Source organism: Pezoporus flaviventris, unplaced genomic scaffold (genome assembly GCF_033815535.1).
Source record: "Pezoporus flaviventris isolate CSIRO_AGI_PZ_B2104156 unplaced genomic scaffold, CSIRO_AGI_Pfla_v1 ptg000001l, whole genome shotgun sequence".
NCBI lineage: Eukaryota > Metazoa > Chordata > Aves > Psittaciformes > Psittacidae > Pezoporus > Pezoporus flaviventris.
The window spans coordinates 55,744,754-55,757,666 of NW_026892549.1; the positions used below are offsets into that span (position 1 = coordinate 55,744,754).

Here is a 12,913-nt window from a genome sequence, read left to right on the forward strand (position 1 = left end):
CCCCTTTAGGCACTGGAGCTGCTCTAAGGTCTCCGCTTAGATTCCCTTGGATAAGAATTTGAAATAAATCTGCAACAGTCAGCACCTTGGGGGTATTGTACAAAGATACAGTTTACTCTCAAAAGACTTTAAAAGGATTTATTTAATCAATGTGAAAAAGACAGTGAAGTCCTTTTTTTTCTTGGATTTGGTATCTGCTTAATTCCACTTGCAAACCCCAAGTTACTCAAGTAACCTACATGAATTTTGTTACCCCAAAATGTACTTTATGAAGTACCTACAAAAAGGTTAATTTGGGTTTCTCTGACAGTTTCAGCCATTGACTGTTCCCTGGGATTCTAGAGAAGGCTTGGAATGGATGGGAGAGCCTATGATCCAAAGGACGTACCTGCACAAACACCACAGAGCAAATCCCAAGCCACAGTAAGGGTCAAGACAGATGGCAATCTGACGTGAAGGGTACAGCTCACATTGTAGCTTTATAGAGCGACATAAGGCACTTGTAGCTGCATGTGACATCTGCAGGACAAAAAGAGGTGCTCTCAGGGGCTTTAAACCAAAAAGGGTATCACATGAAATACAGAAATGTTTGCTGTTAGAAGACATGGCAACATGTAGTGGTTTTGTTTTTTTTTTTAAGCACCTTTAAAACACAAGAAAGGGATATAAGCCCAAAAGTTCACAGGTACTTTTCACGCTAGTGACCAATGACATCTGTCGTGACACTGAATGATGCTAAACAACATCTCACACCTCTACTATAAATTGCAAAAGAAAACATTCATGGACTTAATGACAAACACACTCCATCAGTCCCCTTGGTGATTCTTCACACAGACCCAGTAAAGGCTGAATGTCTCCAAGAAGTGCATCAGTAAGTGTTGATGTCATGCCTCTGAACACTAGGATGCTCCGCTTACGTTTCTGTATTTCTTCTCTGGCAGGAGAAATGAATGCAGAATATACCTGCATATAAGGAAATGAAGTAGAATAATCTCTCTCTTGTTACTCTACCTTTACTCCTGCTAATATACCAGTAGTAGACACGCTGAAGTCCAAGTACGCCAACATATCTGGAGACGCAGGTCTGAAAATACCAGCCAGCTTCTTTTTAGGCATATCATCTATTTAAAACACAGAAAAAGAAGAGTACCCTAGTATTATTTTGCAAAATACAGGACAAAAATTTATCTTGACAGCATTACCACCAGATGCTTGCTATGGTTTCTGGACAGATATTGTGATGCAATGTTAGATACATCCATTCAGTTAGGAAGTTATGGTGTAACAAAAGAAAGAAATCAGTCTTCAAACTGATTTTGGCAAACATTCTGTACCTGTATCCAAAATAGTGGGCCACGTCTTAATATCTACAGCTGCTGCAGCTTCCTTGGACTTCAGCAGTTTCATTATCGCTTGTGTGGTCAGTATACAGGCAGACTTACTGACCTGTAAAAGACACAGCATCAAAACCATGTATAAAACTAACAAATGAATGCTAACGTAATTTCATATCCATCCAGATGAGAGAACCAGTAAGGTGAATAGATGAAAAATCCCCATTGGAAATGAAGCAAAATCACTATCACAACAACAGACAGAACATTTTAAATGAGTTGTAAAAAAGGTATTCACTGAGTCAGTCATAGCATACTGATTATTTCTTTTCCTGCCTTATTTTATACGGACTATGGCAAAGCAATTTATCAGGCTGCATCAACCATCCTGCACCTACCAAAAGCACTAGAAGGGGGATGCCTTATACATACCTCTACAATCATTTTGACAGTGGGCAGAGTGGTAGCAAGGTTCTGTGGATGAGGTGGGCGAACGGTGATAGGTATACAGCCAGCATATAAGCAGCCATAGAAAGTTGCTATTAAGTCTACTCCTGTAAAGGATATTTGTAACATTAAAGCCATTTTTATGAGAACAAAAGGCCAAACTCTTTCTCCAAAATCAAAACACACCCAGTTTCTTTTACTAAGAGGTAAGGATTTGTCACAAAGGTCTCTTCAAATCAACAGGGTGTTCTTAGCCACCCCCCATTCTATAAGGTTAAAAGATTTTGCATTTGAGAGTTAGCAAAAATGATTCAAACCCTACAAACTTTAAATAGGGATATGTTTTCATGGACGGGTAGGATAAAATAACAAAGTACTGTGGGTTATGAAAATGACATTTGTTTTTCACAGTTATCACTCTGGAATATGCAGTCATCCTACTTTTATGAGGTAAGACTCTTTTTTCCTGAGGTGCACTCCTAAATACATATCAGTAATACAAGTTTGAGGTCCAGATTCCACTTCTAGAGACAGCCACTCAGGAAAGATAGGTGTCCATACACCTAGATCTCTCATCTGTCTTTTAATGGATATATGCACAGTTTTATTCCATTCTCTGAGGTTGAAATGTTTGGTAAATGTAGAAGCAGCAACTTAATAATAAAATGACAAAAAGTCTCTTCCTCGAAACACTAAGTCACTGCCATATAGCACTGTACTAAATGGGTGTCTGAATGCTCCACCTGGGCAAGACTTATTTCTTTCCTTGTGGTGTCTGACTTTTGACTTTTGCTGTCTGTATTCCCTTACCTGGAGGATAAACCAGGGCCACATGGTCACCTACATTCAGTCGTCCTTTCTCCAGCAGTGCGACTGCCACCCTTTCTGCTCTCTTGTGTAGCTGTATGCAGGATGCACTGCTGGCTACAGTGCCCTGCACAGAAAAGGAGCAACATCAGGGAACTACTCACTTTCAAAGTACATGCTGCAGATGTAATGTTTCATTGTCCTTAGTTTAACAGCACGCTTTTGAAGACTCTGTCTAGGTGTTTTGGAAACCAAGCTGCTGGTAACAGGAACTTTAGAACACTACTGAATCTTACACATGCTGTTTTGAACATCAGACAGGACTGGATTCTGAATGTATCTGGTACCACAAAAAGAGTATCTTACAAATACTTGAAAAGCCACAGTCCAAGGGAAATAGTAGTAACATATTAGCAGCATTAGTATTAGCAGCAGCAGAAGCACTGCATCAGCTCTGCCTCACCCTGCTCAGCCACACCTCCACACTGCTTTTGTGTCAGCAGTCTCAAAAGTGCAAAGGGAACTCTGCTGATGTCTTTGATATAGATGCTGTTTTGAAGGCTCAGAGAGGCAACCTGAGCTGTGGTTGCTCTGCACGGGCACTTCTTAAAGTGTATTTCCCCCACCTGTGCATCTGGAAAGATGCACCTGAAGAATAAATATTCTGAAAGAAGGATAAACCAATTCTGGGTCTTTCAGCAATACTGAGGCAGTTTCTTCTGCTAAAGCAGCCCCATGAGAAAAAGTCAGAACTTTGAACCATGTCTTAAATCATTTTGCCTGTCTAAATGAGACTCCCAAGGCAAATCTTTTACTTCCTAAGGACCTTCTGAAAGCACATTCCCTATCTCACATGTCTGCAGTACAGCACAGCCCAAGGCAGACCCAATTTGTCACTGGGATGTTACTGTCACTGGAAGGTTAGCTACTGAGTAAAGGCTCAACCAAAACCAAATGTCCAGCTTTCCCCTTCTTTCTTTCCAGAAGGCAATAAAGAAAGTGCCAGAATAGCAGTAGAAGAATCTAAAAGATTTGGGTTTTCTCACTAACACAGCAGGAGTATTTCTCAAGCCCAGGGAAGCGTAAATACTGAGGCACGTACACAAGTGCAGGTTGTTTCATAGAATCATAGAATAGTTAGGGTTGGAAAGGACCTTAAAATCATCTAGTTCCACTCCCCTGCCATGGGCAGGGACACCTCACACTAAACCATCTCACCCAAGGCTTCGTCCAACCTGGCCTTGAACACTGCCAGGGATGGAGCATTCACAACCTCCCTGGGCAACCCATTCCAGTGCCTCACTACCCTTACAGTAAAGAACTTCTTCCTTATATCCAATGTAAACTTCCCCTGTTTAAGTTTTAACCCGTTACCCCTTGTCCTGTCACTACAATCCCTAATGAAGAGTCCCTCCCCAGCATCCCTATAGCCCCCCTTCAGATACTGGAAGGCTGCTAGGAGGTCTCCACGCATGTTTCAGACCCCTTTACAAAGTGTCGGATGCACAAGGCAAGTGAATTCTCCAGAACTACCAAAATTCACATGCAGAGCAGAGTGGCTATGAGTAAAAATGAGTATTTAGCTGAGAAACATGACTGTTGCCTTGTGATATGTCGTAAGGGTTCATATAGACCTTGAGTAAAGGTCCATCTCTGACTTCCACTTACCCTTGTGCTCAGGGATGAAGGCAGAATTGTGGCTTCCATTAACAGGACAAAAGTTGTGTTGCAGCAGGAAATGCAATTAGTGTGATGTTTTAAGCTATGCAGAATCCATACTGAAATTCCAGAGGTGGAAAAATTCTGCTGCTTGCTAACTAGCCATTTTTTGTCTGCTTCCTCAAAATAACTTGGAAGCATTTTAGAAAAAGAATTCTCACTGGAATTTCCTTAGAATCCAAACACTCTTTTGCTGATCTCCATCTCCAGGTATGACCTAAAGTGCATCTCACCTTGGAATTCAACAAAAGGAAGAGGGGATGATCTGGAGTCGTCTGAGCTCGCCACTGAAGAACATCTGCTAAATACAGGAACTGCAAGAGGAAAAAAGGAGACACTGATTCACTCACAATGCACCATGCTTAGTTTCAGTGGGATACCACAGCTGCTCTTGTTTCATTCTGAATAAGCCAATTCAAATACTTAGTAAGATCAGGATGTGTTACCTTTCTTGCCTGGTCATTATCCTCCAACTGGGTAACATCTCTCCCAGAGGCTTGCGCAATTCTCTTTCCAGCAACAAGGTTTCCTACTATCATTGAAGCAGGACCAACATCTGTATTTTTAAAACCAGTGCAAAATGAGGAAAAAGAAGTGTAAGGAACATGTAATAATCTATAACTCAGCCTGGAGAATACTATATATGTAACATACAACTGAAAAGATGAAAACCTAAACCCAAGGATCATATTGCACAGCAAAAGAAGAGGACAGTACGCTAAAAATGACTCCATTATCAGTATGGTACATTAAAAATCAGTCTATTACTGATTCAGCAAACTGAGGTCTGTCCGTACTTGAGTTTTATTACATGAGTTACTACCCTTTGCAAGATGGCCCATACAGGAGCAATTTATAACGTAGCTACAGAAGCATAAAATGGATTTGTGCTGGATGACCTTGCATTCACTGGGAATCAGGGCAGACTATAATGTAATGCCCACTCTGAGGTCTGGCATGCTCCGACAACACCCCAAGCCCTGCCAAGTCAGGCAGCTTAAAGCCATCCAACATGCACAGCACCGAGTGGCCTCTAGACCCCTCTCCATGCATCCCCCTAGAGACAGAAAGAGAACTAGGGAACAAGCTCCTTTCCTCACCTGGTTGTTTCTGCCGAGGCTTAGGCAGGTTAGTGACACAAGTGTGTGGACACATCAAGACATTACAAGGGTGCAGAGCACCCTCTAAAAAGCGTTGCTTGGTTTCTGAAATATGAATTCCTCCAAGTGGAGCCTTTGGCAAAGTGTTGGCTGGCACCAAGGCAAGACAGTAGACGCCCACTTGGTGAATGCTATCAACTGCCTTGATAGAAAGAAAGAAAGATGTTCCACGTTATGAACTGCATGTAGCTAGAGCAAGAATTTGAATTCAAGTCATTTAATAACATTAAGGTTTTTACTTGCACCACAATTTGCAAATAAAGGGTCCAATTCTGCACTCACTGAACTCATAGAAGTTGTGCCATGACTTCAATGGGAGCAGGAGCAGACCCAGGACTTTGCTTGTGCACTGTATCAAGGGGATGCCACCTGCACATCAGGGATTAGGAAAGTCTCTTAAAAGTGGGCAAAAAGTGCAGAGTTCTTAAAAAGCCAAAATGATATCACATCAAATTTAGCATGTATGGTACAATCACAGAAGCGCAGTAGAACATAAACCCACGAAAACAGGGAGGGAAACATCTCGCTGCCTAAAACGTCAGTGTCTGGTTTAGCTGTGACACTTCTAAAAAGAGAAATAAAATACTTTTTCCCATGAAAAACAGCTTTTCTATTACCAGATATCCCCTCTGAAAAGACTGCAGAGACAAAATTAGAAACCATTATTACACAGCTGTCTTAGTCTTAAGAGAAATCCTCCCTTAAGATGTTCTCTCCTGCCTTCCTTTAGTTGTCCCTTTACCAGCATCTTCTTCCAGAACTGCTCTCTTGCTTTTTACTTAATGAGAACCAATGGATTAATTCTCAGTTCCTCAAATGCAATTCCCCTCTTAGCCTCCCCACAGAAACACAATAAAGTTACCAGGGGAAGAGAATTTTTAATGCTTACTGTTGGAGATCTGGAATAACGATGTTAGTGACATAACAGGATTTCAGAGTCTGATACCTGGTGCTAAGTGTGTACTTAAACATTTTCAGGCTTAACTCTCCAGCCAGTATGAAATCAGCAGAGATATGGAGAATTTGAACAAAGAAAAACTATCATCCCAGTAGTATGAAGTTTAAAACCATGCTGAAATAGTCTGGTGACTGTTAACCCTTGAATACTAATCCGAAGTCAATTTATTACAGCTCTCTGTAGTTACACTGATAGGTTTTCCTTATGGAAAAAAAGGTGCTCTTAATATTCTCATTTCATACATCAGCCTTATTCACTTGTAAAGAGAGGAAGGACAGACTGACTACCTGTAGAACCCTGCTCATCCACTGAAAACTATCCTCCTCTGACGCGTCAGGGCGCTGCTCTGCCACGAGCACTATTCGATCATCATGCAAAACGGTGACAGAGAACACTGCTATCCTAAAATACAAAGGACAGAAGAATGATAGGATGCAACATCTGAGGAACACAGCAGGGTTTATTAGAATGTGGAAACGACTGCAACCTTTAATTGTCCTGCTTCACCACATACAGGCATTAGATATGCCAGATCATCACAAAATCACAGATAAACTGAGAGCAAATGTAGGTTCATTATTGTAATTTATTCCTATTGGGGGTCAAGAGAATTTGCAGTCACCAAATAGCACATGTTTAATACAGACAGGTTCCATATGCGCAGGGTCTCTACAAACCTTCCCTATGTAACTCCCATCATGCCTGCTGAACTTGCTGTACCTACATTTGATGTCCTTTCTGAAAGACAACTATGCCAAATTACTGACCAGCACGTCTAGTAATGCTTGCACTGAAAAAGACTTCTGCCCATCTGTGAATTACATTAGTTTTAGGCTTACATCTTCTAGGATAAAATATTAGTAATGCCTCAACCAGGTATGTGCCATTAGTTTTGTGAAAGTTGAATTGCAAAAGTGATGCAAAGATAAAGAAAGCTCAACTTTCACAGAATGGTTTGGGTTGGAAGGGATCTTTAAATCTCATGAAGTCCAACCCTACTCCTGCAATGAGCAGGGAGATCAGGTTGCTCAGAGCCCCATCCAACCTGACCATGACTGTTTCCAGGGCTACAGCATCAACCCCTATGTAACCTGCCCCAGTGTTTCACCACCCTTGTTGAAAAACTTTATTCATTATATCTAGTCTAAATCTCCCCTCTCCTAGTTTAAAACCATGAACCCTTGTCCTGTTGCTACAGGCTGTATTAAAATGTCTGTCACTGTCTTTCTTGTAAGGCCCCTCTAGGTAAGGCCCCTTAAGGGGCCTTCTCTTCTCCAGGCTGAACCAGCCCAGCTCTCTCAGCCTGGCTCCAGAGCAGAGCTGCTCCAGCCCTCGCAGCATCTCCGTGGCCTCCTCTGGACTCACTCCAACAGCTCCATGTCCCTCTTGTGCTGTTGCCCCAGAACTGGATCAGGAGTGCAAGGGGAGGTCTCCCCAAAGCACAGCAGAGGGGGAGAATCCCCTCCCTGAGCTGCTGCTCAAGCTCTGGGGGAGCAGCCCAGCACATGGGGGGGGTTCTGGGCTCAAGCTCTCACTGAAGCTGGACCATGGGGAGCTTCTCATCAGCGAACAACCCCAAGTCCTTTTCCTCAGGGCTGCTCTCAATCCCTTCATCCCCCAGCCTGTATTAAATACTGGGGGTTGCACAAATTCAGGTGCAGGACCTTGCCCTTGGCCTTGTTGAACATCATGAGATTCACACTGGCCCACTTCTTGAGCTTGTCCAGGTGCCCCTGGATGGTGTCCCATCCCACAGGTCAACCATTCAGCTTGATATCACCTGCAAATGTGTTGAGGGAGCACTTAACCCTACTGTCTGTGTTGTTGATGAAGATATTAAACAGTACTGGTCCCAGTATGGACCCCTGAGGGCACCACTCATCACTAACCTCCATGTGGACACTGAGCCCCTGAAGAGCAATAATGCTGGTGACACAACACACACTATCTTTGAGGTCCTGCAGCACCCTCAACACTTTAAGAGTTTATCCTTTAGAACACGCTGCAAAGCTCTTCCCTAGGCCAGTCTGTATGGAAGGCCCAAGTGGCCAAAGGGTAGTTGTGTTTTACATTTGGCATACAACCATCATTTGACTATCTTAAAAGAAGCTTTGAAAGAAGTTTTAAACAGACACTTAATGATCTATGTTTAATACTAAGTGAAATTAATTTCAAATCTATTATACATGAAGCATTGTATATATTGTATGTATACACTGAGGCTGTCAATATTTATCTTACACATTAGGAGGGACAGCCAAATTCTTACCTGGCATGTCACAACCTAGGGCCATCTTTCCTAAAAATACCCATGTAAAAATGCACATGCAGAGCTCCCGCGTACACTATGCTACTTGTTGATCATTTGCAGGTGAAAAAAGCAACAACAAAGTCCAATGAGCAGTGGTGAAGGTTTTAACCCACTTACCTTCCCCGATACACAAACTTCATGGGTTCAACAGCCAGTGCTGTGGCTACCACATCATCTGCGTTGTGCCTGCGGCCACTAACTGTCATTAGGCCATCCAATTTTCCTACCACAAACACCAGATAGTCCTGAAAAGAAGACAGGGTTAGAAATAGAGGGGGAAAATCTCCAGACTCTGGGTGATACATGCTTGACTATAGCCAAAAATCATTCTCAAGATCCCAAGGTCACTGCCCTGACACAGAATGCTGATGAATTCAGGGGCATCGCTTAAGAGCTGGGAGTCAGGACAAAGCAGAGGCCCGGATGGCTCAGTCACACTTACAGGACCCACAAAGCCAAGCAATCCTGTCCTTGTGAAGGGTTGGTCTGAAACAGGCACTCCGGCTGCCGTCACTGGGATGGCCTGAAAGGACATGGCAGTATTGAGACACTCAGTCCTGGCAAGAAAAGTGAAGCTAAAATGCTTTCTGCTTCCGTTTCACTGCAGCTCTACATTCAGCTGAGAAATTACCCGATGACAACAGTTACTATCATGTCAAGTACCAACACCACACAGGGTTTTGGATAATGAAGAGCACACCTCTTCCAAACTCTGTGGTAGAATTCTTTACCTCTCAGCCATTTCGCCTTTGTAACAAGAGCTCACACTGCTTTTGAACTGGGATTTATAGTATACACTCAGACAGCACTTTATCAGGAAGTCCTTCTGTTGCTTGAGGTATGTACCCATGCACATCACCCCAACTGTGACAAACACTTTGCTATCAGAACCTTGAGAAAGTTCATTTAGCTGCAGTGATGGGGCTGCCTACAGCAGAGAACCAGAGCAAAGCATTAATCTCATCAGGTGGTTTCCTTGCCTTCCTCCCACCCCCCAGCTCTTCCATTCCATTAGGTTTCTTGCTGTCTCTCACTAGCACAGTGCTGAAAGCTAAAGCTGTTTGAAGTGTTGAGGTTTGGCAAGCTGACAGAGAGAGCTTTTTTGTAGGAGAGGATGATGGTGAGGATTACTTTCATCTCTCTGGTAGAACTCCATATGTCAGCTGAGTCTTCCAACTGCTGTCCACTGTAACACTGTGTGTGTGCGACTCTTAAAGGACTTTCACTCCTTTCTTGCCGGAGAAGGGAAAACATGAAATTGGGATACCACTGTGAAGAAAATCTGGGCAGAAAGATTGCTTTTGCTGTGATGAACTACAAGACTCAGGACTGATAGGCTATCATCCTTACTGTATCTTCATCCATGTATTTAGGAACGTAATTTCATATATCCAACAGCAAACCGCTTGGTGTCCTAAGCATTACAGCAAACCAACACTAAAGTTCATTTTGAAAAGCACACACAATTTGCAATACACAAAGGAAGCTTTTCTAGATGCATTTTGATTGCATGAAGCAGCTTGCATTTGCAACTTCTGACTTTATGTCCCAAGCTGTGCACCAACAGCCTTGAAATGTCTTCAGGTAACTTTACACAAGGCTGACGTGTTAATCCAGAACTAAGATGAATTAAAATGATAACACAGGCACAACACTGGACTGCAGAATACAGGGGCAGCTCACTGACTGCTCATTCTACTTTGTAGTTTTGGTTGTAATCACAGAATCCCAGTCTGGATCCCCAGGGCTGGAAGGCACATTAAGGCTTGCCCAGTCCCAATGCCCTGCCACGGACACCTTCCACTGGAGCAGGGTGCTCCAAGCCCCTGTGTCCAACCTGGCCTTGAACACTGCCAGGGATGGGGCAGCCACAGCTTCTCTGGGCATCCTGTGCCAGCGCCTCAGCACCCTCACAGGGAAGAGCTTCTGCCTAAGAGCTCATCTCAGTCTCCCCTGTTCTGGCAGGTTAAAGCCATTCCCCTTGTCCTGTCCCTACAGGCCCTTGTCCAAATTCCCTAAGAGACAGAATATAACAATAAAACTTGACATTACAAAGAGAAATACCAACCTCAAAAACATTCTTGGTGATTCCGAGGAGGCCGAAATACGCCATCCCAGTTGCACCTGAATTCACACATATTTCTCCAACCTCGTCAGCTTTGCACAGGTAAGGAGTCCCATCTACCTTCACAACACACACGTTTGCTAAAGGGAGAGAAAGAACACAGTCACAGCATTGGTATGCTTCAGCAGCTGACACAGACATTGCTTTGCCACTGACGGGCAGCTCAAGATTGTAATATCATTTATCTATCAGCTACAGCAAACACATGGCATGCAAGAGAGTTCCATCTTTTTGAGAGCCTGTGTAATGTGCTCTCCAAGATTACAGATCCAAGTTTGCCAATGCAATTTGTTTTTGCTACAGTGCTTCACAGTGTACCCATCACTGCAACCAAATCCAAAACCATAGCAATTTCTTTTCAACATGAAAGGTTTGATCAAGTACAAGCATACATGGGAGTAAAGATGAAAAATAAGAAGATACCTATCCTCAGTTTGATGCCCTTCTTTAATGCATTAAAAGAACTGCATTTCATAAAGGTGCTATTATCATTACCAATTTTCTCTTCCTACACTGAAATACTCTTGTTTCTGATCAAGGATATACACACTTGTAAAACAAACATCACACTGAGCTTTGGTCTGTCCACTGCTTATATCTGACTTCTGAAATCACTGTTTCCTCAGATGTTTCTCTGGCTAAGTAGAGCCCTTGCTTAAGCAGTCTGGATTTATCCTGTTGTAGCCCGAAAGGGAAGAAGAAGGAGGTGGAGGGATAAGGCACAAGGGACTCTGTAATTCTGTAACGCTTAAGCAGTGATGCAGAGAGAAGGGAAAGCACAATTTGTAGACATACACAAATGCTACATCCTGAACTCATTCACAAACATGGGAAACCTAACCTACAGTCCCCAGATGCTGCTCCATCCATGAAGCCCAAGGACTATCCTATCACCCTGATCAAGTCAAATAACCCAAAACAAACCAAGAAACTTACCAGTAACCAATGTATGGTACAGGCAGTGTACACGTACAATCTAACAGAAGGCAGAGTTCTGCCCTGCCATGTGATACTGCAAAGTGGAACCTGTACTCTTGCTTCTCCTTCTTTTCCTGCTTCATGTGTGACATACAAGAGAGTGCATCTACCACCATTTCAGTCTCTCTCAACAGCATTGCATCTGAAAAAGAATTAGAAAGAAGGGAAAAGCAGATGGGACGGGAATGTACATGTGGACTACACATCACAAAGAACACCGATTACTGGTAAGTAAAGCTTGCTTTCTTCAAATGAGTCCACATGTACATTCTTATAGATGATGGCTCTCAGCAGTTAGCCCTGCCATGAGATTTCTGGCAGAGGATGAGAACCCTACTGTGCAAACAAATGACTGCACTGATGCCCTACTGAAGACTGGATTCAGCTTTGGAATGTTTCAGGACCAGCACAGCAGGAAGGCAAGAAGAATGCCAGAAGCCTGCACCAGCAGAAGGTGCCTGATGAGTGTTAGAAAGTGCTCTCTTGTTCCTCTCTCACATTTTCCTAGTGGATCCGTATGCAACTGATATCCATTTGGATTGTTACTGTGTGCTAACAGCGGAACTGCACGATCTTTTTGAGGTCAGCAAGCCTTCCTAAAAAGCCTGGGTCCATGAGCATAAAAACAAGAGGGACTTCCCTGCACTCCAGCCTTGAGTTGGAGCATGAAGCCTTAAGAAAAATACTAAAAGACCAGGATAAAATGCCTCTATCCCACCACTGCTGAAGGGTTTCTGGAGAAACCTCATCTCTGAAGAAAACAGCATATGGGGGTGTCCAATGCGAGGACCTGAATCCTTCCTGGGAAGGGCAACAGGCATAGAGCAAGCCAAATTCCTAGATTAGGATGAACAAGAATATAGACCCTAAAGGTGGTCACACAAGCATCCAAAGCACAACATTTAAATTGGAAGAAAATGTCCCATCACAAGTGAACTCATTGCCACAGATCTCCAAGAGAAGAAGGTAAGCAGTGGCAAGATGTTGTGCCATCATGTGAAGACAGAAACACACTGATGATGACTGTGATAAATTCTAATGACTGAGTGGGAACAAGGTACTGCTACCTCA

General features: G+C 43.1%; 1 protein-coding gene across 6 annotated transcripts in view; it reads right to left on the reverse strand.

The window, feature by feature from the left end:
* The window catches only part of DIP2A (disco interacting protein 2 homolog A), a 100,406-nt gene that overhangs the window by 11,652 nt on the left and 75,841 nt on the right, over nucleotides 1-12,913 (reverse strand). For 4 of the 6 annotated variants that reach the window (XM_061458386.1, XM_061458377.1, XM_061458368.1 and 1 more), the window contains 12 exons: nucleotides 10,808-10,944; nucleotides 9,182-9,262; nucleotides 8,857-8,984; nucleotides 6,716-6,830; nucleotides 5,411-5,612; nucleotides 4,757-4,866; nucleotides 4,544-4,624; nucleotides 2,595-2,718; nucleotides 1,770-1,891; nucleotides 1,338-1,449; nucleotides 1,015-1,124; nucleotides 389-519 (listed from right to left, as the gene is read on the reverse strand). In XM_061458386.1, the coding sequence (XP_061314370.1) occupies nucleotides 389-519; nucleotides 1,015-1,124; nucleotides 1,338-1,449; nucleotides 1,770-1,891; nucleotides 2,595-2,718; nucleotides 4,544-4,624; nucleotides 4,757-4,866; nucleotides 5,411-5,612; nucleotides 6,716-6,830; nucleotides 8,857-8,984; nucleotides 9,182-9,262; nucleotides 10,808-10,944 (1,453 nt within the window). Of the gene's footprint in view, nucleotides 1-388; nucleotides 520-1,014; nucleotides 1,125-1,337; nucleotides 1,450-1,769; nucleotides 1,892-2,594; nucleotides 2,719-4,543; nucleotides 4,625-4,756; nucleotides 4,867-5,410; nucleotides 5,613-5,752; nucleotides 5,840-6,715; nucleotides 6,831-8,058; nucleotides 8,209-8,856; nucleotides 8,985-9,181; nucleotides 9,263-10,807; nucleotides 10,945-12,913 lie in introns of those variants that run through there. The other 2 variants (XR_009744291.1, XM_061458398.1) reach the window with 2 other exon arrangements.